This window comes from Trachurus japonicus, chromosome 14 (assembly GCF_045865225.1).
Source record: "Trachurus japonicus isolate A0001 chromosome 14, Traja_1.0".
Classification (NCBI taxonomy): domain Eukaryota; kingdom Metazoa; phylum Chordata; class Actinopteri; order Carangiformes; family Carangidae; genus Trachurus; species Trachurus japonicus.
Genome location: NC_140920.1, coordinates 678,715 through 705,877, shown reverse-complemented (window position 1 = coordinate 705,877; position 27,163 = coordinate 678,715). Strand labels below are relative to the sequence as shown.

At 37.5% G+C, this 27,163-nt stretch overlaps 1 protein-coding gene across 1 annotated transcript in view; it reads right to left on the bottom strand.

The window, feature by feature from the left end:
- rad50 (RAD50 homolog, double strand break repair protein) overlaps positions 1 to 27,163 on the bottom strand; it is a 77,887-nt gene that overhangs the window by 28,141 nt on the left and 22,583 nt on the right. The window contains exons 15-24 of the mRNA XM_085796960.1: positions 25,268 to 25,505; positions 21,449 to 21,638; positions 19,501 to 19,627; positions 18,675 to 18,868; positions 15,323 to 15,433; positions 14,255 to 14,347; positions 11,822 to 11,935; positions 10,049 to 10,176; positions 7,252 to 7,353; positions 5,722 to 5,844 (exon numbers count right to left, since the gene is read on the bottom strand). Coding sequence (XP_085653086.1) covers positions 5,722 to 5,844; positions 7,252 to 7,353; positions 10,049 to 10,176; positions 11,822 to 11,935; positions 14,255 to 14,347; positions 15,323 to 15,433; positions 18,675 to 18,868; positions 19,501 to 19,627; positions 21,449 to 21,638; positions 25,268 to 25,505 — 1,420 coding nt within the window. The remainder of the gene's footprint in view (positions 1 to 5,721; positions 5,845 to 7,251; positions 7,354 to 10,048; positions 10,177 to 11,821; positions 11,936 to 14,254; positions 14,348 to 15,322; positions 15,434 to 18,674; positions 18,869 to 19,500; positions 19,628 to 21,448; positions 21,639 to 25,267; positions 25,506 to 27,163) is intronic.

The following is a 27,163-nucleotide window of genomic DNA, read 5'->3' as shown; positions in this document are numbered from 1 at the left end:
TTTAATTGCAGTAGAAGACTCTCTGCACTCCTCCCGTTAGCAACGCCAGCCCATAATAGCCCTGCCCAGAGATTTACAACATACAGTGTTGTGAACAGACCCAAAGAAACAGCCTATTTTCACGGCCTAAAAGAGGTTTTACCTGAAAATAAATACACAGTTCATTGTTCGCTATAATATAGGGTTAGGTCCAAATAAAAACTGTGTTTTTCCTGGAAAAAATTATATTATATTATAAAAAAAATGCTACTATCCCTTTAATGCCTCTGAATAATACCGAGCCAACCAGGCGGCCTGTATCTGTCACCATCAACACACTGATTTGTATTGTGTATATATATTTAACTGCATGAACTCATATCAATACTGGTAATATCTCTACTTTTACCCGCTGTCAAATACATTATTGTTTTTGATTCCATCTGTATAACAACTTTTGATTTTATTGCATATTTTGTAATTCTGATCTTAACTTTATAACATTATTATTATTACTATTATACACTGCAAAAACTCAAAATCTTTCCAAGAATATTTGTCGTATTTCTTGTCAAAATGTCTCATTTCTAGTCAAAACTAATCTCTTTTCACTTAAAATAAGACTCATCACCTAAAAATTAACTTGTTTTTAGATAATTTTCACTTGTTTCAAACTAATTTTCACTTGAAATAAGTAGAAAAATCTGCCAGTGAAAGCAAGTTTTTTGTGTTTGTAATAAGAAAGAAAAACTTGCTCCACTGTCAGATTTTTCTACTTATTTCAAGTGAAAATCTGCTTGAAAGAAGTGAAACGTGTCTAAAAACAAGCTGCTTTTTAATGTGATGAGTCTTATTTTACGTATAATTAGATTTGTTTTGACTAGAAATGACATTTTGATGAGAAATAAGACAAATACTCTTAGTAAGATTTTGAATTTTTGCAGTGTGCTATGACTATAGAGATTATGGCAATGGGCCAGTTTGACTAAATGTTGAACTATCCCTTTAAAGTAGAGTGAGGAGGGCTTCTGTTGTTTGTCTTTAATATTGTGAATAGGATTCTTTGTTTTAAAGCTGTTCCCTGTTGTGGACAGTAAAGCGTCGGCCTCTGTGACCTCTGTCGCCATCTTGACAGGAAGTGAAGACTTTTTCATCTTTCATCTTCACAGAGGAAACAGACATGACTCGCTGCTGTAATCACAGCTAATCACAGCCTTTTGACCTGGTTGAAGCTCCAGTTCTGGATCACAGGCCGCGCTGTGTCGCGTTGTGTGGAGTTGAGTTGAGTTGAGTTGCGTTGTGTTGTGGTCGCCTTCTGACTGGCTCTAGAAAACCAGGTCATATCTGTCTCTGCACTGCAAAAACTCAACATCTTACCAAGAATGTTTGTCTTATTTCTAGTCAAAATGTCATTTGGGATTGCAAAAAAAACAAAAAATCCATCCAAATCAAGTGTGTTACACTGCAAAAACTCAAAAGGTGAATTCCAATTCTCCCCTTAGCCCTTGGCCCTAACCCTTCGTTTTGTGCGTTCACGTGAAGTGGTAGGGGTGTCCCGATTCTGGTTCAGACGAGGGTTAGGGGGAAGTGGTCTGGCTATCTGGGACCTCGAAACGGAGATTTTTCAGGGGCACACTACAAACCGAGGGCTATGACAAGTTTCCCAGAATGCATCTTGCGGCAACCGGCAGCTGTTTTATTTCTCACTGTAGCGCTGTTATTACGTCACTTTGTTAAGTTTTAATATTTTTTCATTGAGAAAGTAGCTGTTTAGATCCCCAATGTGCGGTCGGTTTATCCAAATGAGGCTGTTTAGACGTTTGCTCCGATGTTTTTGGGAGAAGTGAAGCTCCACCTGTGGAGCAGATCAACGTGTCGTCACAGAGACACCACCCGTCCAGAGAGCTCATCAGCCGGCCAACCTCCGTCGTCATCCCGGGGGAGAAAACGATTACTGATTAACTTACCCGCAGGTTTTTAAAGGTGTCATTTCTAGTAAAAACAAATCTCATTATACGTAAAATCACATAAAAAAGCAGCTTGTTTTTAGACACTTTTTTACTTCTTTCAAGCAGATTTTCACTTGAAATAAGTAGAAAAATCTGATAGTGGAGCAAGTTTTTCTTTCTTATTACAAACACAAAAAACTTGCTTTCACTGGCAGATTTTTCTACTTATTTCAAGTGAAAATTAGTTTGAAACAAGTGAAAATTATCTAAAAACAAGTTCATTTTTAGGTGATGAGTCTTATTTTGAGTGAAAATAGTTTAGTTTTGACTAGAAATGAGACATTTTGACAAGAAATAAGACAAATATTCTTGGAAAGATTTTGATGAATTAAATAGGAATAGTCATAGTATTGTATTAATTATATGATTTATATAGTGGAATTTCATCTAATTTTGCATCCGACTGAAAGTTTACAGATACAGTTTGTTCTTTCATTTCATTTATTTTTTTTAAGTGTTGTCAGTATTAATCTGTGTGAGTGCACATGTATACATATACCTTCCTTTCTCTTTTTACTTTATTATGTTGTTACATTCACTGTATTCATGTGTATTTTATGTCATTCTAGTGTTGTGTGACTATTGTGTACTGTATATTTCATGTCTGTATTGTAAAGCAGTTTTAACCTCCACTGGTTTTTATACAGTATAAATTAGGGATGTCACAATTACCTGTTTTCACAATTAATCTTGGTATTAAACGCCACAATAAATTAATGGTAAAGATTCCTAAATACCGTTACTTTCACAAAAAAATGATGTTGGAACCATATCAGCAGTTGTGTGCAACAATAAAGGTAAATGCACCGTAACGTAACATTGAATTAGTAGGAATTTAAATGTTAGCGTGTCATTTTTAATTAAAAAAAAAAGCAAAACAAAACAAAAAACGATTAAAATAAACGCAAACATTTGGTATAGATGACAATTTATGACCTGAATATTTCAAACATTTCCCCTGGGGATTAAGAATTGGTCATATATTAATAGATACTTGAAATATTTTGTGTAAACAATGAGTAATGTAATTATATTTTAACTATATTTGATTTTACACATTCATAGTGTTGTGAAAGTATAAATGTGACCTTTGACCTTTGACCTCTGGCCCGAGCGACACTTCCAACACAGAGTGGGTGTGTTTTTACAGAGAAGACAGACTCAGACTCAGACTCGGGGTCCAGAGAGCTGCAGCAGACGGTAAGTGACGCTGTGTCTCCTCTGAAACGCCCCCAAACCTCAGAGAGAAACCACTCAACTTCAAACATCTCTCACACACACAGCTCAGCTTTTTACTGTTTGTCTTAGTGACGTGCAGATCGATACTGAAATATCGATGCTTCCGATACCAGGTCTGTATGCTCTAGAATCGATTCTCAAATGAAAATATCGATACTTTTGATACTTCAGTCATTTGTGGTTATGCATATCATTAACAGGAACACAGTGGAAAGTAACTAAACTATTCAGATCTTGTCTAAATGACACGCGGTTGGTGGGAACTACTTTTTCTTCCACCTGGGTAAGTGCGTAACGTGTAAGCGCAGCGGCAAAGTCAGTTTGTGTAGAGTCGATGCTCAGGTGTGGAGCTATTTCAGTGCCACAAACAGTGAAGATGAAGTCTGTAATATCTGTGGGAAAATTATGAATAATATTATAAATGAATGAATTAAAAAAAATACATGTTTGTTTATCATTTTCTTATTTAATTCATGGTTTTATTATTTTACTTATGTTCTTTTTTTAGTGTTTGAAACACTATTTTCAGCTATATTCTAAACGAGGCCACTACCTCAATATAGTTCAGAGTTTAAAATAAATACGTTAGTCTGAAGTCTTGCATCCTTAGGAAGCTATGACTTGAAATACACTACTTTTTTTATTTTATTGGATTTATCAGGCACATTAGGTGTATTTGCACAAAGTATCGGTATCGGATCGGTATCGCCGATACCAGCCTGAATTTTACTCAGTATCGGATCAGAAAGGACATTTGTGGTATCGAACATCACTAGTTTGTCTGTAACTTCTTCTTGCTTCTTGTTCAATCACAGGTTTTTCCCCCCAAAAGGAAATTCAAGTATCCAGTTAGTAGCGCAAAACATACATGCAAAAATATAATATAGTATAATAAATATGAGGGCATGGTAAAGCACTGCAAAAACTCAAATTCTTTCCAAGAATATTTGTCTTATTTCTTGTCAAAATGTCTCACTTCTATTTAAAACTAATCTCTTTCCACTTAAAATAAGACTCATCACCTAAAAATGAACTTGTTTTTAGATCATTTTCACTTGTTTCAAACAAAATTTCACTTGAAATAAGTAGGTGTAAAGTGAGTTCCTGTGTGAACTAGGTCACATTTACCTCTAACAGCTGTAACAACAACAATAATAACTCCTTCTTGTGTGTGTGTGTTTTTTTTTTTAAAGATATTGGTACTAAAGCAGAAAGTGATGCACCGTCTCCATGGTTTCGATCTGATATGTGTGTGTGTGTGTTTCATGTCTGTTTCACTCTGTGTCAGCGTGTGTGTGTGTGTGTGTGGATGACGTCGTCGTCTCAGTTCCCTGTAACTACGTCACATTTAACCCAAATACTGAGCTGCTTCCCCAGAATCCCTTTGTTCTTTCACCTCTCTGATGTGTGTGTGTGTGTGTCTGTGTGTCTGTCTGTGTGTGTGTGTGTATCTGTGTGTGTGTGTGTGTGTGTGTATCTGTGTGTGTAGGCCTGGGACGACAATAAATCAATTAATCGCACGATAAATGAAAATGAACTCGATAGTTTTTCCGGCCTCGATACATCGCTATGTGCATAAGGCTTCACTCTGCATCGGTCTCAGCACCTGGGCTGTTTGTTTCATAGCAGAATGAAAGGAGTGAACCCTCTTGTCAGTCTTCCAGGATCTTTGTTTCCCAGAATGCATTTGGCAGCGACCGGCGGTGAGTCTTATTTTAAGTGGAAAATAAGACTCGTCACCTATTTTACATCTATACAAAGACTGAACACTGCAAAAACTCAAAACCTTTCCAAGAATATTTGTCTTATTTCTTGTCAAAATGTCTCATTTCTAGTCAAAACTAAACTCTTTCCACTTAAAATAAGACTCATCACCTAAAAATGAACTTGTTTTTAGATCATTTTCACTTGTTTCAAACTAATTTTCACTTGAAATAAGTAGAAAAATCTGCCAGTGAAAGCAAGTTTTTTTGTGTTTGTAATAAGAAAGAAAAACTTGCTCCACTGTCAGATTTTTCTACTTATTTTAAGTGAAAATCTGCTTGAAAGAAGTAAAAAGTGTCTAAAAACAAGCTGCTTTTTAATGTGATGAGTCTTATTTTAAGTAGAATGAGATTAGTTTTGACTAGAAATAAGACAAATATTCTTGGAAAGATTTTGAGTTTTTTGCAGTGAGCAAAATAAACGAGAGATAAGAAAAGTAAAGAAAAAGTATACACACTACGTATATACATCCATATAAATTATGTTTATCAATATGTTATTGAGATAAACTACTAAATTGGAATAAATAGAAGAAAGATCTATTTGCTGCTGATTTGCTGTTTCTCTGTTTTTATAGCTGTAAATAAAATATCTTCGTGTTTAAAAAAAATGTTTTTATTGCTGCGTTTCTGCAGGTTTCACCAACTCAACCTCTAATCCCAGGCCTATGTGTCTCTGTGTGTGTGTCTGTGTGTGTGTGTGTGTGTGTGTGTCTGTGTGTATGACTCACTGGTCCAAGGCCTTGTAGTACAGGTCGAGGTCTTTGATGACGAGCTCCGTCGTCCTCATGATGATCATCTTGTTCTTGTAGCGATCCTCGGCTTTGTCGTACTGATCCTCCCTCAGCTCCTTCCTGGTTCACACACAGAGAGAGAGGAGGCAGAGTCAGAGTCACACACACACACACTAGGGATGTGGAGATTCACCGATTCATATCGGTGGTCCGATACAAACGTTTGCGATGCGACTGCACCGGTGGATTCAGGGCACATCGGATAATATTCATGGTTGAATTTGCGATGCATCTCTTCTAGCCGTCTACATCGGTAAATTCCATGGTTACACCGATCGTTTCATTTTCCGAGGCAACCTGAATGCACCACCGCGGAAGCCGTGCTATATAAATAAAGTTATTATTATTAAAACATAGCAAAAGACCAAAATACAGACTTACCACCACACAGGACTAGAAGCCCATAGGTGATGAGTAAACTGGATTTCATTTGTATAAGTCTAGCATTTATTTTTTTCTCTCTACTGTACCTTTCAAATATGAGATGTTTGCCCCATAAAAATTAACCGAATATTAAATACATCCCTCAAATTGATACAGAGAGTAAAGCAGAATAGTGGTATTGAGGTAAGAAACCTGATGTGGGCTAAGAAACTCTCGTATCACAACTGTACCGAACTTGATACATCATATCGAACCGAATCTCTTTGTAATTAAGTCATATCGTTATCAAATCATTTTTGAATCGCAACAGGAGTGAATCGTATCGCATCGTATCGAGATGCGTATCGAATCGGCCTCAGTGGTGGAGATATACAACCCTAACACACACACACACACACACACACACACACACACACTTTTGGGTCGGGACCCAAAAGTGGGTCTAGACCCGTTCTGGATGGGTCGCGGACAGCTGGTCAGAAAAGTAAATAATATTTAATGCACATCTGATGTTGGACATGTCTTTTATTTTGAAAAATAACTTATTTTGAAAGGCAGGAGACACGTGAACACATGCAGTTGTAATGCTCCTCCTCACTTTCTGATTATTTGCTCCACACTGCAAAAAGTCAAATATCTCACCAAGAATATTTGTCTTATTTCTAGTCAAGACAAATCTCATTCTACGTAAAATAAGACTCATCACATTAAAAAGCAGCTTGTTTTTAGACACTTTTTACTTCTTTCAAGCAGATTTTCACTTGAAATAAGTAGAAAAATCTGATAGTGGAGCAAGTTTTTCTTTCTTATTACAAGCACAAAAAACTTGCTTCCACTGGCAGATTTTTCTACTTATTTCAATTGAAAATTAGTGAAAATTAGTTTGAAACAAGTGAAAATGATCTAAAAACAAGTTCATTTTTTCACCCAGCCATCCGTCCTTCCTTCCTCTTTCCATCTTTCTTTCCTTCCCGCCTTTCTTTCTTCCTTCCATACTTCCTTCTTACCTCCCTTCCATCCTTCTTTCCCTCCTTCGTACTGTCCTTCCTCCCTTACGACACACACACACACACACACACCTACCTGTAGTGGAGGATTTCCTCCTCGAAGCCTTTCTGACGACCCAGCGCGATGCTGCGGTTCCTCTTCAGGTCCTCCAGGCGGCGCTCCGCCTCACGCCGCTCTCTGAGGAGAAGAAGATGAGGAAGAAGAGGAAGAGGTGAAAACGCTGAGTCACTTCTAACACTGACCATGACTCCGCTACATTTTACACTACAGGACAAAAGATCCTCGTTTACACGTGATTATTATATAAAGAAAGAGTCTCTGATCAGACCAGGGTTTCCGCTACATGTAATTGATCGTGGCGCACCGCCACGGCAAAATAAAAGCCGCCACACCTTCAGAATGATGATTTTTTTTAATTTAAATTTTTTAATGTTAAAACAATGTAAAGCAGGGTTTCCACAACCAGTTACCATTAGGTAGCTACTTTGCAGCCCTTTCCACTACACAGTTACAACTCTCGACTCATGCTTTTCAATCACAGCTGAGTTCTTTATTTCCTCCTCATTAAAAACGAAACTTATCAACCAGCGCATCCAGTGTTATACCATTAATTAACGACTCTGTGGCGGCCGGCGGACAAGCGCTTCGCATCTCAGCTCTGTGTGTGTTCATCTGTCGCGCTCTGTTTCGATTATTAAATAGGCTACAAACGTACACACATTGGCCTCACGTGTTTGTCATTCGCAGTGTTTTATTTTGAAAATTGACCAGATTCTCTCGTGTTTCTTTGTGTGACTTCCTGCCAAGATTGACATGATGGCTCGCGGCTCGTGCACAAAATAGACCAAACGCCGAAATGATCGCTGCAGGGCGCGGAGGAGTGGACGCCGAAATGCCCCCGCATCTCCGTGCAGCCCCCCCCCCTCGGACAATCTGGTCCTGCGCGCGTGCACCCCCATCACCCCCCGCCCCCCCGTTGATCAGACGACCCTCGCCGCCACTCTTTAAAAAAATCCTGGAGGAAACACTGCAGACACAGTTTATATACAGTATATTTAAAGGGATAGTTCACTCAAAATTGAAATTTCTCACTCATTATCTCCTCCCCCTCATGTGGACTAAGGGCTGGGAGAAGTTTCGTCATATTTGGACAAACTGGGAAGAGGACAGACCCTGGTTCGTCCAAATTTGATGAATTTCGGGACAATTTCTCATGTCGGGGCTTCAATACAAGACGGACATTACATACGAGCAGCATGGAGGTATTTGGATGTTTTTTGGTGTGTCTTTTTGTTACGAAGACAGTTGGTATCCATTAGCAACCGTCATATGGACATGCACTGCTACGCCGAGACCCCCTGTAACTCAGAGAAGCCACGGAGGACTCTGAAACTTCTCCCAGCCCTTAGTCCACATGAGGAGGAGGAGATAATGAGTGAGAAATTTCAATTTTGGGTGAACTATCCCTTTAACAAACTAACTAACCTCCTCTGGCTCTAACAACATATTTGAAGCATTAGTTCCCAAAGATCCAGTTCCTCGTACATAAAGTAAATGAAGATGACACACAGAAAAAAAATAATAAAATTAATATTCGCCTAAAAAAAAAAAATCATATTTTTGATGAGTGCCCTTTAGAATAATGCTGATGAAGCTCAAACTCTCTATAAAATCATTGTACAACATGTGAACATTGTCTCTGCCGTGGTTGATTCTGATTAATTGAAGCAGGACAAAATGATTGAGATTTTACTACAAAATATTCAGGCGAACTTTCCAAAATGTCCATTTTTGGCCCCAGCTTGGAACCACCTGCTACTATAAACTATTGTTTAATCTTTAGTTTCACACAATTTGCATAAACTAACTGAATATGAATTAACCAGGACTAAATAAGAATTGCATTCCTAATAGGGAAATCCAATTAGGGCACACTGCTATAAATGTGTAAAAAGCCTTTATTCAAAAAATGGGCTATTGCATATAGAAAAGATCAAAAACATAATGGAAGTGTGTTACAGCCCACACGTTTTGGCACAAAAGCCTGAGGAAGGTGTTTATTATTGAGGTTTATTTGGGATTTTTGTCTGCAAACTCTCAAAAGCCAAAGTGAATCATGCAAACTGTGATTTGTTTTCTTGTTTTTTCTTTTTTTTCTCTTGCAAATCTGTTCTTTTGTAAAGATTTATGCAGCAATGGTCTGGATGGAAACATCAATATAAACCGTACCTAAAAGGTAAACTGAGGGGAAAATGGTGCAGTAAATTGTTGCAATGTGAACCGAAAGTTAAAGATATTGTAGTTTTCTACAGTTTCAGAGTGAAAAAGGAAAACAAAGCAGCAGCAACTTTGACCAACACTGCAAAAACTCTAAATCTTTCCAAGAATATTTGTTTTATTTCTTATCAAAATGTCTCATTTCTAGTCAAAACTAAACTCTTTTCACTTAAAATAAGACTCATCACCGAAAAATGAACTTGTTTTTAGATCATTTTCACTTGTTTCAAACTAATTTTCACTTGAAATAAGTAGAAAAATCTGTTTTTTGTGCTTGTAATAAGAAAGAAAAACTTGCTCCACTATCAGATTTTTCTACTTATTTCAAGTGAAAATCTGCTTGAAAGAAGTAAAAAGTGTCTAAAAACAAGCTGCTTTTTATGTGATTTTACATATAATGAGATTAGTTTTGACTAGAAATGACATTTTGACTTGAAATAAGACAAATATTCTTGGTAAATTGTAAATTGTTGCAATGCGAACCGAAACTTAAAGCTGCTTCTTTCCCGAATGTTCGGCCCGTAGTGTAAATATACGATATGTAAAATGCAGTTTCTTGGTTTGAGGTGTATTATAATTGATCTGAGGCTCTTACTGGCGCAGCTGCATGACCTGCATGTTGCCGATGTCTTTGAGCAGAGCTTCTCGTTTGGCTTCCACCTCCTTCAGCTCCTCCACACGTTTCCTCAGGGTCAGGTTGTCCTGCAGCCAGCGCTCCTGCACCTGCACCAAGCAAAACATCCGTAAATATGTTTTTATTTCCATCTTTTCCATGTTCAAACTGACAGAAAAGGAAAAGGAAAAGGTCCCTCAGCAAAGGTCTGGGCCTCCTGCATAGTTAGCCAAAACTCAAAATCTTTGCAAGAATATTTGTCTTATTTCTAGTCAAAACTAATCTCTTTCCACTTAAAATAAGACTCATCACCTAAAAATGAACTTGTTTTTAGATCATTTTCACTTGTTTCAAACGTATTTTCACTTGAAATAAGTAGAAAAATCTGATAGTGGAGCAAGTTTTTCTTTCTTATTACAAGCACAAAAAACTTGCTTTCACTGGCAGATTTTTCTACTTATTTCAAGTGAAAATACGTTTGAAACAAGTGAAAATGATCTAAAAACAAGTTAATTTTTAGGTGATGAGTCTTAGTTTAAGAGAAAAGAGATTAGTTTTGACTAGAAATGAGACATTTTGACAAGAAATAAGACAAATATTCTTGGTTTTTGCAGTTTATAATAATAATAATGTTACAAAGTTAAGATCAGAATTACAAAATATGCAATAAAATCAAAAGTTGTTATACAGATTGAATAAAAAACAATAGATATAATGTATTTGACAGCGGGTAAAGGTAGAGATATTACCAGGATTATCTACAGTAATTAACTTGTTTTTAGATAATTCTCACTTGTTTCTTATTTTAAGTGGAAATAGATTTATTTTGACTAGAAATAAGACAAATATTCTTGGTAAGATTTTGAGTTTTTGCAGTGTATCTGCGTCAGAACAGATGGAAAGAGTCGAGACTTTTATTAGAGAATCTAGAGAAAGGTGAAGAGAGGCCACAGTTGGAGTCTGTCTGGACACTTTAAAGGGATAGTTCAACATTTTGTCAAACTGGCCCATTGCCATAATAATCCCTATAGTCATAGCAGTAGGTTCGTTACCTTTAATTGTCGGTGCAAGGTGTTTTTAGAACGGCGGAGCAGAGTCGTGAGTTGCTCAGAGCTACGCTACAGAGGCTCATTATGGGATTTCTTGGTTTCCCTCATTGATGAAACTCATCAAATACACAATCCAACAACTCCACAACGCTCTGGTGGACAAGTTGTGAGCTGCACATTCACCACGCTATGAGATAATAACACAACGTTACCAGACAGAGTTGTTTTAGAGGGAAATTCATGCAAAACCACTGATGCGCGTTGCCTTCAGGGACAGTTTTCCATCAACAGTCTCTGTATTTCCCTCTACAACAACTCTGTGTGGTAACGTTGTGTTATTATCTCATAGCGTGGTGAATGTGCAGCTCACAACTTGTCCACCAGAGCGTTGTGGAGTTGTTGGATTGTGTATTTGATGAGTTTGATCAATGAGGGAAACCAACCGAGAAATCCCATAATGAGCCTCCGTTGGTAGCGTAGCTCTGAGCAGCTCACGGCTCTGCTCCGCCGTTCTAAAAAACAGCTTGCACCGACAATTAAAGGTAATAACGAACCTACTGCTATTATGACTATAGGGATTATTATGGCGATGGGAACAATTTGCTGAAATGTTGGACTACCCCTTTAAGACTCCTCCTCCTCCTGATGGACTGTATTAAAACTGAGACAGAAGAGGAAGAGGAAGAGGAGGAAGAAGCAGCTGAACCTTCTGAGTGTCGATGTCCTGCCGGATGTTTCCCATCTCCTTGGTGATCTTCTCCTTCTGCTTCTCGGCCTCGTGCAGCTGAGTGTTGGTTTCCTGGAGCTCACTCTCTTTTTGCTGCAACGCGGAAACAAAAACATCAAAACTCTCAGAGCTGATTCACTTAACACAATTAATCGATAATAATAATAATAATAAATATAAAAAGTATCATTAAAAGTCATTTCAGAGATGCTCATTATCTTTTGCTGTAGCCATACACTGGAAAAACTCAAAATCTTACCGAGAATATTTGTCTTATTTCTAGTCAAAATGTCATTTCTAGTCAAAATAAATCTCATTCTACTTAAAATAAGACTCATCACATTAAAAGCAGCTTGTTTTTAGACACTTTTTACTTCTTTCAAGCATTTTTCACTTGAAATAAGTAAAAAAAAAATCTGATAGTGGGGCAAGTTTTTCTTTCTTATTACAAGCACAAAAAACGTTGCTTTCACTGGCAGATTTTTCTACTTATTTCAAGTGAAAATTTGTTTGAAACAAGTGAAAATTTGTTTGAAACAAGTGAGAATGATCTAAAAACAAGTTAATTTTTAGGTGATGAGTCTTATTTTAAGTGGAAAGAGATTAGTTTTGACTAGAAATGAGACATTTTGACAAGAAAGAAGACAAATATTCTTGGAAAGATTTTGAGTTTTTGCAGTGTAGTGTTTAAAGCACTGCAAAAACTCAAAATCTTACCAAGAATATTTGTCTTATTTCTAGTAAAAACAAATCTCATTCTACTTAGAATAAGACTCATCATGTTTAAAAAGCAGCTTGTTTTTAGACACTTTTTTTTTTACTTTTTTCAAGCATTTTTCACTTGAAATAAGTAGAAAAATCTGACAGTGGAGCAAGTTTTTCTTTCTTATTACAAACACAAAAAAACTTGCTTTCACTTTTTTTTCCTACTTATCTTAAGTGAAAATACGTTTGAAACAAATGAAAATGATCTAAAAACAAGTTGATTTTTAGGTGATGAGTCTTATTTTAAGTGGAAAGAGTTTAGTTTTGACTAGAAATTAGACATTTTGACAAGAAATAAGACAAATATTCTTGGAAAGATTTAGAGTTTTTGCAGTGTGTCACAACATGTTACAAGCAGAAACAAAAACAACAGATTAACATGTGTGAGTCTGATGTGTGGACTAAATTATAATATTAAAGCGCTCACTCGTACAGTAAATGGTTGCAGACAGATTTACCTAGAAACCATGAAAGACGTTCATGAGATGGAAAGACGAGATGAGATGTTTCTACTCAGACTGAGAACAGACTTTGATTTTGCAAGATGCACAACATGGAAAATGTTTTTGATGAATGAGGAAGGTAGGCCGTGACCCTCCTCCCTCTCCGACCACTTACTTTTGGTTTGGGTTTTTTTGTGCCACTTAAATTCTATTTGAAAGGATATTAAAATGTCACTTGCTTCCCATATGACACACGCTGTGTAATAGAAACCCCCCCGGTCCGATATCGATCGTCTAGCGCCCAGCTCTGATGTTTAGACATAGAGTTAAACATGAAACACTCTTTTTTTTCTCCAATATTTTCATCAATCTCAGTGTATTATTGTAGTTTTCTACAGTTTCAGAGTGAAAAAGGGAAACAAAGCAGCAGCAACTTTGACCAACACTGCAAAAACTCTACATCTTTCCAAGAATATTTGTCTTATTTCTTGTCAAAATGTCTCATTTCTAGTCAAAACTAATCTCTTTCCACTTAAAATAAGACTCATCACCTAAAAATTAACTTGTTTTTAGATCATTTTCACTTGTTTGAAACACATTTTCACTTGAAATAAGTAGAAAAAACTGCCAGTGAAAGCAACGTTTTTTTTTGTGCTTGTAATAAGAAAGAAAAACTTGCTCCACTATCAGATTTTTCTACTTATTTCAAGTGAAAATCTGCTTGAAAGAAGTAAAAAGTGTCTAAAAACAAGCTGCTTTTTATGTGATTTTACGTATAATGAGATTAGTTTTGACTAGAAATGACATTTTGACTAGAAATAAGACAAATATTCTTGGTAAGATTTTGAGTTTCAGCTAACTATGCAGGAGGCCCAGACCTTTGCTGAGGGACCTTTTCCTTTTCTGTCAGTTTGAACATGGAAAAGATGGAAATAAAAACTAAAATATATAGTTTAAAATGTAAAAGTGAATGTGTCATCTGTGACTTTATGTCTTCAGGAGATCGTTTCATCTTCCACTTGATGAACTGTTAAACACATTAACAGACATTTGGACCGGAGGTTTGCATGACGCTGTGTATTGGACTGTGCTGTTTTAAAAACTAATAGAATATAGAAATAGAAAATTTAGAAATTTAAGTATAAAGAAAAAAGAAAGAAAAGAAAAGAAAAGAAAAGAAAAGAAAAGAGTTTGATGTCCTCACCTCTTTGTATTCGTCTTTGCCTTCGTCCGTGTACTTGCTGATGTCTTTCTCCAGCGCGGCGACGGCCTTCACTTTGTCTTTGATGGCACCGGACTGTCACAGAACGAACATGAAGCGTCACATAAAACCGTTTCACGTCGTTATTTAAAGGGATAGTTCACCCAAAATTGAAATTTCAGTTACAGGGGGTCTCGGCGTAGCAGTGCATGTCCATATGACGGTTGCAAATGGATACCAACTGTCTTCGTAACAAAAAGACACACCAAAAAAACATCCAAATACCTCCATGCTGCTCGTATGTAATGTCCCTCTGGTATTGAAGCCCCGACATGAGAAATTGTCCCGAAAAAAATTGTTGTTTTGTAGCGGAAGCTTCTCTTCCTGGTCTGTCCAAATTTGACGAACAAGCTTGAAATATAGACTTATTTAATTTTTTTCGGTGTGTCTTTTTGTTACGAAGACAGTTGTTTTCCATTTGCAACCGTCATATGGACATGCACACTGCAAGAAACTCAAAATCTTACCAAGAATATTGTCTTATTTCTAGTCAAAATGTCATTTCTAGTCCAAACAAATCTAATTCTACTTAAAATAAGACAAATCACATTAAAAAGTAGCTTGTTTTTAGACACTTTTTACTTCTTTCAAGCAGATTTTCACTTGAAATAAGTAGAAAAATCTGATAGTGGAGCAAGTTTTTCTTTCTTATTATTACAAACACAAAAAACTTGCTTCCACTGGCAGATTTTTCTACTTATTTCAAGTGAAAATTAATTTGAAACAAGTGAAGATGATCTAAAAACAAGTTCATCTTTAGGTGATGAGTCTTATTTTAAGTGGAAAGAGATTAGTTTTGACCAGAAATGAGACATTTTGACAAGAAATAAGACAAATATTCTTGGAAAGATTTTGAGTTTTTGCAGTGCAGTGCTACGCCGAGACCCCCTGTAACTCAGAGAAGCCACGGAGGACTCATGAGACTCATCAAATTTAAATTTTGGGTGAACTATCCCTTTAATTATCAAAAGACACAGCAGCAGATGTTGATGATGATTCATTCTAACTCACCTTCTCCTGTCCCTCCTCCTGTCTCTGCCTCCTTCGCTCCACCAGCTCCGTCTTCTCCTGCTGCAGCTTCTCCAGAGCAGCAGACAGAGGAGACAGCTGCTCCTTAGCGTCCTGCAGAGAGAACAACAACAACAACAACAACAACACGGCAGCTTCACTTCATATTCAACCATTCATGGATCACATGCTTTACTTAAGCAATATAAAAAACGGAAAGGTGAAACCCTGCGATCTGATTGGTTGTTAACCGTGGTATAATGAGCAGTTACCACGGCTACTATTCTAAAGCCTTATCACAGCGTAGGCTATCACTCCGCCTCAGGCACGTATGACTGGTATGAATGGAAGTTGTTGTCATGTATCCATGACAACGGACTGTTGCAGTCCGTAGCAACAGACAGTTGATGTTTTTAGGATGTTAAAACTGTAGTAAAGTAGTGTAATTGACATGTTGAAGGTGAACTTTGACCTCCAGAGGGTTAACAATGGTAGAGGGGACTGAGCAGTGACAGAGGAAAAGACGAGATGCAGAGCTACTTGGAGCTAACGCCTGGACAGCTGGAACAGTTTTTTATTCTGCTTGAAGAAAACTACATGAAATTGATTGTGTATTCCTCTTTTATATTGTCTTTATTCGTAACTGTTTTATAAAAGCAATATATCACTCCAGGTGGTCTATGCTCATTATACCACTCTAAGGGGCGTTGTTCCCCCTTAGAGTGGTAGAATGAGCATAGACCACCTGGAGGACTGGAGTGATATATTGCTTTTATAAAACAGTTACGAATAAAGACAATATAAAAGAGGAATACACAATCAATTTCATGTAGTTTTCTTCAAGCAGAATAAAAAACTGTTCCCACCTCTCCAGACGTTAGCTCCAAGTAGCTCTGTCACTGCTCAGTCCCCTCTACCATTGTTAACCCTCTGGAGGTCAAAGTTCACCTTCAACATGTCAATTACACTACTTTACTACATTTTTAACATCGTAGAAACATCAGCTGTCTGTTGCTATGGACTGCAACGGTCCGTTGTCATGGATACATGACAACAACTTCCATTCATACCAGTCATACGTGCCTGAGGCGGAGTGATAGCCTACGCTGTGATAAGGCTTTAGAATAGTAGCCGTGGTATATGCTCAATATACTGGTGGACAAGTTGTGACTTAAGCAATATTACCCGAGAGGGTGTGCTTTAACGTCATTTGAGCACGACGGTGATGCGGTCAGGACCGAGGCGCTTGCGCCGAGGTCCGCAAGCATCACCGAAGTGCTCAAATTACGTTTAAGCACACCCTCGAGGGTAATATTGCGATTATACAACAATTACCAACAAAATAAAGCGTATAATTAAATAAATATTCATGTTGATGGACGTTTTGCTCTCAAAATTTAAAGTTTTTTGCGAGTGTGCTTCCCGTTTCCATGGAAATAAATGGGGTCTGACTAATAACTGAAACACAATCAGTCACGTCAGTAGACTCCTATGTGTAATGGAACCTAGTTCACCTCTACAGCAAATAGTCCGAACCTTAGTAACGACCTAGCAACAGAAATGATTTTCTAGTCCCAGATGAGTGAACTCTGAGCTGACGTTCATGTTTTAACGTGGTCTCTGACTTTCCCCAACTAAATCAACACAGCACAAACTCGCACAAGTTATGACAAAGATGCCGTTTTTTTCCTTTCACAGATGTAGCTTCTACAACCGCAAACTCTGCATGTAAATGAAGTTATAGCGCCGTGTCGCCGACACAGCTGATAGAGAAAGCCAAACGATTACTCCAGATTATTTAAAAGCCCAAAAGGCGCAAGCAAGAGAGAGGGAGAGAGAGAAACATACAGGTAATCACCTCCGTTTTATCCAATGAAAATATTCAGCTCCAGGCCATATTTTAAAAAACATATTCACCGCGATCACAACTCGTGTCTCTCCGACTTTGTAACGTTACACACATGGGAGGGAGACAATCCTCTCGGCTGTAACGGGGAAGTTTACAATATATTAACAAAAAATAAAACATAATTGTTCTATAAATGTGACTTTGGCAGCTGTCAGGAACAACCTACAGGAGGTCAATGTAGTTTGTGATTTATTTTCACGAGTAATAAATTACGAAAAATCCATGTTGCCATGGAGATGTGTAAACAACATGACATGGCGAAGTAATATTTTCAGTGATGAGTCAGCCGTGCTGTAATGCTGATTTGAGCACGTTCTAAATGTCTTATTGACCAATCAGATTGCTTGGTCGGAACTACTTGTTGTATAACTGCACATTCACCACGCTATGAGATAATAACTAGGGCCGGGACTTTAACGCATAAAATACGATTAATGAATTACACAAAAATTAACGCGTTAAAAAAATTAATGCATTTTAATCGCACTTATTTAAAAATTCAATTTTTTTTTTTTTTTTTCTCACGTGTGTCTACGTGCGGTGCGCCCGCACGCGAGAGAGGCGGCAGTTTGAGAGGCTGACTGGCAGAGATGAGAGCTGGTGAAACACTAGCATGGTTATTTAAAACACCATCTCTGATCTCTGCCTGCACATAGATACACAGACACGGCGCACGCTAAATGAGCTATATAGCGCTAACTGCTCAGCTGCAGCGCTACATCTATGACCTGTCACTGTCACAGGTGCAGCTCATCTCATTATGACAGGACTTCACCCTCAGAGCTCTGTCTTCAGACTGTCCTGACCTGTCCCTGAACATCACACAGGGACAACATGGAGCTGCTGTGTGATTGGTTACTGAGTTTTATTAATGTTTACATCAGGCTGAGTTCAACAAATCAGTTTATGCTGCTGTGATTTAAGTAGCCTAGTTAAATACTACAGTAATCATCATAGTGTATTGGAAGGAAAGACCATTTAATCTGTATGTATCAAATATCCATTAATGAATTAATGGATAATTTGCATCCCTAGTCTGTTGGTCTTGGTTAAGTACCACCTTGAATGCTTAAGCTTATGTATTCAGTCATTCAATGGTATACTAAAATCCATGTGAAAAAAAAAATGCTTCTCACTGTTCTCAGGTCAAATATTTATATGCGATTAAAATGCGATTAATTAATTACAAAGCCTCTAATTAATTTGATTAATTTTTTTAATCGAGTCCCGGCCCTAATAATAACACAACGTTACCACACAGAGTTGTTTTAGAGGGAAATTCATGCAAAACCACTGATGCACGTTGCCTTCAGGGACAGTTTTTCATCAAACAGTCTCTGTATTTCCCTCTAAAACACATTGCACAGACAGACAGACAGACAGACAGACAGACAGACAGACAGACAGACAGTTAAACAGTCAGACAGACAGACGGTCGGTCCGTACCCTGATGTCCCGGGTCAGAGTCTGGATCTCCGTGGTGAACTCGACACACTGCTCCTCCAGCTGCTGCTGCTTCTGCATGTCGCTGCTCAGCTGCAGCTTCTCGGCCGTCGTCTCGTTCACGGCGCTCCTCAGCAGCTGGATCTGGTCCTGCTGGTCCTGGATCAGCTTCCGCTTCAGCTCCATCCGGCTGCAGGCTGCACGCACCGAGACGAGAGAGAGAGATCACAGCTGCACCGCAACAACTCTACATCTTACCAAGAATATTTGTCTTTTTTCTAGTCAAAATGTCATTTATAGTCAAAACAAATCTCATTATACCTAAAATAAGTATATTTATGCATATACATACATAGTTATACATTAAAAAGCAGCTTGTTTTTAGACACTTTTTACTTCTTTCAAGCAGATTTTCACTTGAAATAAGTAGAAAAATCTGATAGTGGAGCAAGTTTTTCTTTCTTATTACAAGCACAAAAAACTTGCTTTCACTGGCAGATTTTTCTACTTATTTCAAGTGAAAATTAGTTTGAAACAAGTGAAAATGATCTAAAAACAAGTTCATTTTTAGGTGATGAGTCTTATTTTAAGTGGAAAGAGATTAGTTTTGACTAGAAATGAGACATTTTGACAAGAAATAAGACAAATATTCTTGGAAAGAATTTGGGAGAAATGTCGTCAGTAGTTTATAGAATAAAACAATAAACAGTAAAAAAACAGAGGAACTGATCATTCTGAAGTGGTCTCTTCAGTTTGTCCAGAGCTGTACGTTTGGCACCATATTAGAAAAAGAGTTTAGGTAAAGAGTTTCAGTGTGTTTGGGTCTTACTGGTGTCCAACTTGTGCTGCGTTTCTTGTTTCTCCTGACTGACTTGCTGCACGGTTCTGCTCAGGTCGACTCCCTGCAGCTTGGCGGCTTGCTGCGCGATTTTCCTGTCGACTTCCTTCAGGTCCATCTGCAGAGGAGAGGAGGTTTGTTGTGTGTTTAAAGGGATAGTTCAACATTTTGGCAGATTCTCCCATTGCCATAATCCCTATAGTCATACACTGCAAAAACTCAAATACCTTACCAAGAATATTTGTCTTATTTCTAGTCAAATGTCATTTCTAGTCAAAACAAATCTCATTATACCTAAAATAAGACTCGTCACATTAAAAAGTAGCTTGTTTTTACGACATTTTTTTTACTTTTTTCAAACATATTTTCACTTGAAATAAGTAGAAAAATCTGATAGTGGAGCAAGTTTTTCTTTCTTATTACAAGCACAAAAAAAACTTGCTTTCACTGGCAGATTTTTCTACTTATTTCAACTGAAAATTAGTTTGAAACAAGTGAAAATGATCTAAAAACAAGTTCATTTTTAGGTGATGAGTCTTATTTTAAGTGGAAAGAGATTAGTTTTGACTAGAAATGAGACATTTTGACAAGAAATAAGACAAATATTCTTGGAAAGATTTTGAGTTTTTGCCGTGTAGCAGTAGGTTCGTTACCTTTAATTGTCGGTGCAAGCTATTTTTAGAACGGCGGAGCAGAGCCGTGAGCTGCTCAGAGCTACGCTACAGAGGCTCATTATGGGATTTCTTGGTTTCCCTCATCAAGCTCATCAAATACACAATCCAACAACTCCACAACGCTCTGGTGGACAAGTTGTGAGCTGCACATTCACCACGCTATGAGATAATAACACAACGTTACCACACAGAGTTGTTTTAGAGGGAAATACAGAGACTGTTGATGAAAAACTGTCCCTGAAGGCAACGTGCATCAGTGGTTTTACATGAATTTCCCTCTAAAACAACTGAGATTACTGAGATAACTGATAAAAATCAGTGTTGTGTTGTTTAAAAATCAATATGAATTTGTTTCATTGCATCTTTTTTGTTATTTTAAATCTTAAATCGACAATATTCTATTTAGAGGGTAATTCATGCAAAACCTCTGATGCACGTTGCCTTCAGGGACAGTTTTTCATCATCAGTCTCTGAATTTCCCTCTAAAACAACTCTGTGTGGTAATGTTGTGTTATTATCTCATAGCGTGGTGAATGTGCAGCTCACAACTTGTCCACCAGAGCGTTGTGGAGTTGTTGGATTGTGTATTTGATGAGTTTGATGAGGGAAACCAAGAAATCCCATAATGAGCCTCCGTAGCGTAGCTCTGAGCAGCTCACGGCTCTGCTCCGCCGTTCTAAAAACAGCTTGCACCGACAATTAAAGGTAACAAACCTACTGCTACACTGCAAAAACTCTAAATCTTTCCAAGAATATTTGTCTTATTTCTTGTCCAAATGTCTCATTTCTAGTCAAAACTAAACTCTTTTCACTTAAAATAAGACTCATCACCTAAAAATTAACTTGTTTTTAGATCATTTTCACTTGTTTCAAACAAATTTTCACTTGAAATAAGAAGTAAAATCTGCCAGTGAAAGCAAGTTTTTTTGTCCTTGTAATAAGAAAGAAAAACTTGCTCCACTATCAGATTTTTCTACTTATTTCAAGTGAAAATATGTTTGAAAAAAGTAAAAAAATGTCTTAAAAACAAGCTGCTTTTTAATGTGACGAGTCTTATTTTAGGTATAATGAGATTTGTTTTGACTAGAAATGACATTTGACTAGAAATAAGACAAATATTCTTGGTAAGGTATTTTAGTTTTTGCAGTGTATGACTATAGGGATTATGTGGCAATGGGACAATCTGCCAAAATGTCTAACTATCCCTTTAAGGCCCAGGAGTTGGACAGAGACAGAGACAGAGACAGTAGAGGTGAGGCCGGTACCATGTATCGGTCCATCAGAGCGATGTCCTGCAGACAGGCCTTGGCCGTGTCCTCCTCCGACATCAGCGTCCCCAGCAGCGTCTCCTGCTCCTCCACGTCGCCCTTCAGCCGCTCGATCTCTCTGTTCACGCTCTGCAGACGGTTCCTCAGCTCCGGCAGCTCCTTCTCCTGCAGCTGCACGATCGTCTGTCTGCAGAGAGGAGACACGAGACACCAGACACTCTGAGCAGAGGGACAACGATCACCGTATTTCAGTCAGTCTCAGTAAAGTTTATATTATACTGCAAAAACTCAAATATCTTACCAAGAATATTTGTCTTATTTCTAGTCAAAACAAATCTCATTCTACTTAAAATTATTTATTTATTTATTTATTTATTTAAAAGGGACAATACACATTAATGAACATTCGTACGTGTGCACAAATGTAAATGTGTCAGAGTTAGCAACTTGCTAATTTGCATCCGTAGTCCCTTGGCAGGTAACACACAAACAGACAGAAATGCACAAGAGTTATACAGTGGTTCACAATCATATACACATTCATACCTATACATAAAGTGCATGTGATCTGTAAAGTGCCTGTTATAAAGTGCCAGTTTCTAAAGGGCAAGTGCAAGTTTATATAGGTAAAGTACAGGTCTAAATGGATGAATCCAGAATGTGGTGGCCCGCACCAAGACACTGGAGACAGTAGCAGCAGTTATATACGTGCCATTCACACACATACTTACAGAGATAAATTGCAATATAGAAAAATAAGGCAAGTGCAGTGCGTACATACATATGTATATGTAGGCGCGCACTGCACAACAAAACAAAAATCATGACAGCCAAAAGTATAGAGCAAGGCGAACGGACACCGAGCACGGCGCATGTGTCGCGCTCCGCGAAGGTCCCGCCTAGTCATGATTACAGACTTGGTTTGTTTTAAGCCAGTTTTTGAGGTGGACCTTGAAAGTGTTATAAGTGGTGCTTTCCCTTATTGTGCAAAATAAGACTCATCACATTAAAAAGCAGCTTGTTTTTAGACACTTTTTACTTCTTTCAAGCAGATTTTCACTTGAAATAAGTAGAAAAATCTGATAGTGGAGCAAGTTTTTCTTTCTTATTACAAACACAAAAAACTTGCTTTCACTGGCAGATTTTTCTACTTATTTCAAGTGAAAATTAGTTTGAAACAAGTGAAAATGATCTAAAAACAAGTTCATTTTTAGGTGATGAGTCTTATTTTAAGTGGAAAGAGATTAGTTTGGACTAGAAATTAGGCATTTTGACAAGAAACAAGACAAATATTCTTGGAAAGATTTAGAGTTTTTGCAGTAACAACAGTCTCCTGATGCTGAAAACAATCGTTTCAAAGATGCATCGAGATTCTTAACGGGACGATTCTGAATCGATGCAGTTACGTCACATAATCGACTTTTAAATTCAACTAATTATTCAAGTTTGATGATGTTGTTCACACACAGAGACGGTGATTTATTTTATTTCCTGCACGTTGTCCGTGCGTCGCTGTTTTGATCGGGATATCCCAACTGATTACAATGACCACGTACACTGCAAAAACTCAACATCTTTCCAAGAATATTTGTCTTATTTCTTCTCAAAATGTCTCATTTCTAGTCAAAACTAATCTCTTTCCACTTAAAATAAGACTCATCACCTAAAAATTAACTTGTTTTTAGATCATTTTCACTTGTTTCAAACAGATTTTCACTTGAAATAAGTAGAAAAATCTGCCAGTGAAAGCAAGTTTTTTGTGCTTGTAATAAGGAAGAAAAACTTGCTCCACTGTCAGATTTTTCTACTTATTTCAAGTGAAAATCTGCTTGAAAGAAGTAAAAAGTGTCTAAAAACAAGCTGCTTTTCATGTGACGAGTCTTATTTTGAGTCTAATTTGATTTTTTTTTTACTAGAAATGACATTTTGACTAGAAATAAGACAAATATTCTTGGTAAGATTTTGAGTTTTTGCAGTGTAAATAGGAATAACCCTGTTTGCTCACGCATGCAAACGGGTTATAACGATGTTATTCCGAATGTTTCAGAAACCGGATTACATCCTTGAGTTTTTCACTGCTGACTTGTATCATCAGAACCGACACGTCCTGTGTTGCAACGGAGAAAACTGAGGATGTGATGCATCGTATAATCGAATGGAACCGAATCGTAGACGGTGAATCGTAATCGAATCCAGTCGTGAGGCCGGTGAAGATGCAGCACTACTGGTCTGAATGGATTACATCCTAATAACTATGGGTACTAGTTCTGGTACTGAGTTTAGTACCAGTATCAGTTCTGGTACCGGGTTATGGTTCTGGTGTCGATTTGGGTACTAGTTCTTAGGGCTGGGACGATATGCTTTTCTCCCGATTCGATTCTTCGACGATTTTTTGGATGGCGATTTGATTCAAATTGTGATTCTACGATATTGCAGATTCTCTCGATTTTTAGTCTTTAGCATTTTTAACATTTATCTGCACACAAACACTGGAGGAGCCTATAAATTAACATACTCCATTATAAAGTGAACTTAAACCCTTTTCAAAACCTGGACTCTCTGTATGTAAAAAAAGGTTAACAAATGCACATTGCACAATATTTTTAAAAAATCCCCCAAAAATTCCAAAAATAAATCGTTTTTTGAAAGAAAAAAAAAAAGATTTAAAAATCATCAAAAAAGATATCGCGATATTTATGTGAATTGAAATTTTTTTTCCCACCCCTACTAGTTCTGGTACTGGTGCTAGTTCTGGTACCGGGTTTGGTACCGGTACTAGTTCTGGTTCTGCTGCTTCCTGTGTCTGTGCCGGTGAGACACTGAAATGTCTTCCGATTGGTGCAAATACTGTTTTACTTTGAAAAGTGTTTAATGGGATTATTTTGTTTTCATCAGGTTTAGTTTGTTTCAGCTCAGAAAGATCAACAGATTCAGTTATTCTGGATTTCTTCAGTCTGAATGGAAGTTAAACAAATGTAAAATAAAACAGAGGCAGTCAGAGGATTCTGCTCAGGTTCAGGAGGAGAAACGAGGATCAAACCTCCGTCACGTGACAGTCCAGCTCCATCTAGTGGAGCTCGGCTCACAGAGCTCATGAAAGATGTTTTGACTGGCAGGCAATCAGAAAGATGAGCATGGCAAATAACATATGATGTGTTCTATTATTATAAATTATATTTTATAATAATTATTTAAAAAAATAATTAGATTACATATATCTTTTTTTTCTTATCGTCCCTCCAATTTTCTGAGAACAAACGCCTCAGAGTCACTCATAGATATCTATCTCTACTAGGGGTGTCAACTTTTACAATTTTTTCTACACGTGTACACGGGGCTTGTAACCGACATGTACACGGTTACACGGAGGGGGGGGGGGGGGGGGTTATTATTATTAATTTTAAACAATTCTTATGCTCAGCACAGATGGAAAATCTATAATATAATCAAATGGTTCTGTTGTTACTGTTTAAAAGAGTCAGAATAGAAGGAAGGGTCGGATCGAGAGCAGCATTAATTTACAAGTTTATTCTGCACCAATTAGCCTACATTTTTTCTGAATAAATGAATGCTCCGGCCACACACTGTAGATAGGCCACCGGCAAAAGGTAACGAACCTACTGCTATGACTATAGCGATTATGGCAATGGGCCAATTTGCCAAAATGTTGAACCATCCCTTTAAAAATGCAGACTAAAAATCAAGAGAATCGGCAACATCGTAGAATCGCAATTTAAATCGAATCGAATCGGGAGAAAAGCGCATCGTCCCAGCCCTACTAAACAACAGCGGTGCGGTTGTTTGGCGTTGCGGTACCTGACGGGTCTGAGCGCCACCATGTCGTCCCTCCTCCTCTCCTTCCTCTTCAGCTCCTGCTCCGTGTTCTTCAGCTTGTCGGGGACCAGCCGCAGCTTCGACTGCATGTCGCTGACCACGTCCTGCAGCTCCGGCTCCGACGGGAACGTCCGCTGGCACACGGGGCAGCACGGCTCGCGCTCCTCCGTCAGCTGGCTGATGAACTGGGTGTAGACCGCCGTGGCGCCCGCCAACATGGCTGCAACACAACACCACCACAAGACAAGACAGATGCATTAAAGGGGTAGTTCACCTCACCTGAACCACATCTGGTTTTATAGGAAGATTATAAATAAAAACCACTGCTGGGATTAAACATCGACATTATCCCACCAAAACCGATTTATAAACTAAGTCTTCCTAAGCAGGCTTCCTACAGCTTAAGCCAAGTTAAATTTAAGACTTTTTAAGACTTTTTTAAAGCCACTTGAAATGAAATTTAAGACCGACTTCATAATAAACACAAATGCAGAAAAAAGAAGAAAAAAAACACCACATCAATTACATACTGTAGGGTTAGGGACAATTTTACCCACTTTCCTATGTGATCCAAGGTAAAGTGACTGCTACATGAACATTGGATTGTGCCTCTTCCAGCTGTCCTTTCAAAATAAATGTCTCTTTCCAGCTGTCCTTTCAAAATAAATGTCTCTTTCCAGCTGTCCTTTCAAAATAAATGTCTCTTTCCAGCTGTCCTTTCAAAATAAATGCAGAAAAAATCCGGAAAAACAAAAAAAACACTGACTCGGGAGCTGTTGGCGGTGAGAAATTTAGCGTTTACGGCCGTCACTAACTTCTCTATGTCAGAATGTTACCAATTATTTTGAGATTTGAGACTAATTACAACCATAAAATACCACTTACCATGTGACTTTTTATGAACTGTATTTCTTCTATATGAGAGTGTGTGTGTATATGTGTACATATATATGTATGCATATATATAGGTGATAGTTTGTATATGTGTAGTTTGTATATGTGTGTGTATATATATATATATATATATATATATATATATATGTATATTTTATATTTTATTTTATTCTTTTATATTATTGCTACATCTGTCTACATTAGCTGAGTGCTTTCTTTCGGAATGTTTGGAGCAGCTGACAGATGAATTTCCTTCGGGATTAATAAAGTATTTATCTATCTATCTATCTATCTATCTATCTATCTATCTATCTATCTATCTATCTATCTATCTATCTATCTATCTATCCATCTATCCATCTTAACATTTTTAAGACTTTTGAAAAATTGATTTAAGACATTTTAATGCCAATTAAGGCCTTGTTTTTAGATTAATGAATTCAATGCCTTTTAAGACTTTTTAAGGATCCGTAAGAACCCTGCTAAGTTAAAATATTCCTGTTGTGTTGTTTAGGAATGAATATGAACATGTTTTCTTTGCGTTATTATTATTCAAGGTCTGAAAAGACTTGATATTTGTTCTTATTTTGACTAGTTTTCGTCAATTTTTGGCCAATAAATGTTGTCACTAGTTTCATAGAATAAAACAAAATGTTCATTTTACTCAAACACAAACTTATAAAGAATAATAAAAAACAGAGAAACTCATAATTTTAAAGTTCTTCCCTCAGAGCTGTATAGTCAGTCGTTAAGTTAAAGGGATAGTTCACCCGAAATTGAAATTTCCCTCATGATCTCCTCCCCCTCATGTGGACTAAGGGCTGGGAGAAGTTTCAGAGTCCTCCGTGGCTTCTCTGAGTTACAGGGGGTCTCGGCGTAGCAGTGCATGTCCATATGACGGTTGCTAATGGATACCAACTGTCTTCGTAGGGCTGTTCGATTTTGCCCAAAAATAAAATCTCGATTTTCTTCTCTGAAAAATCG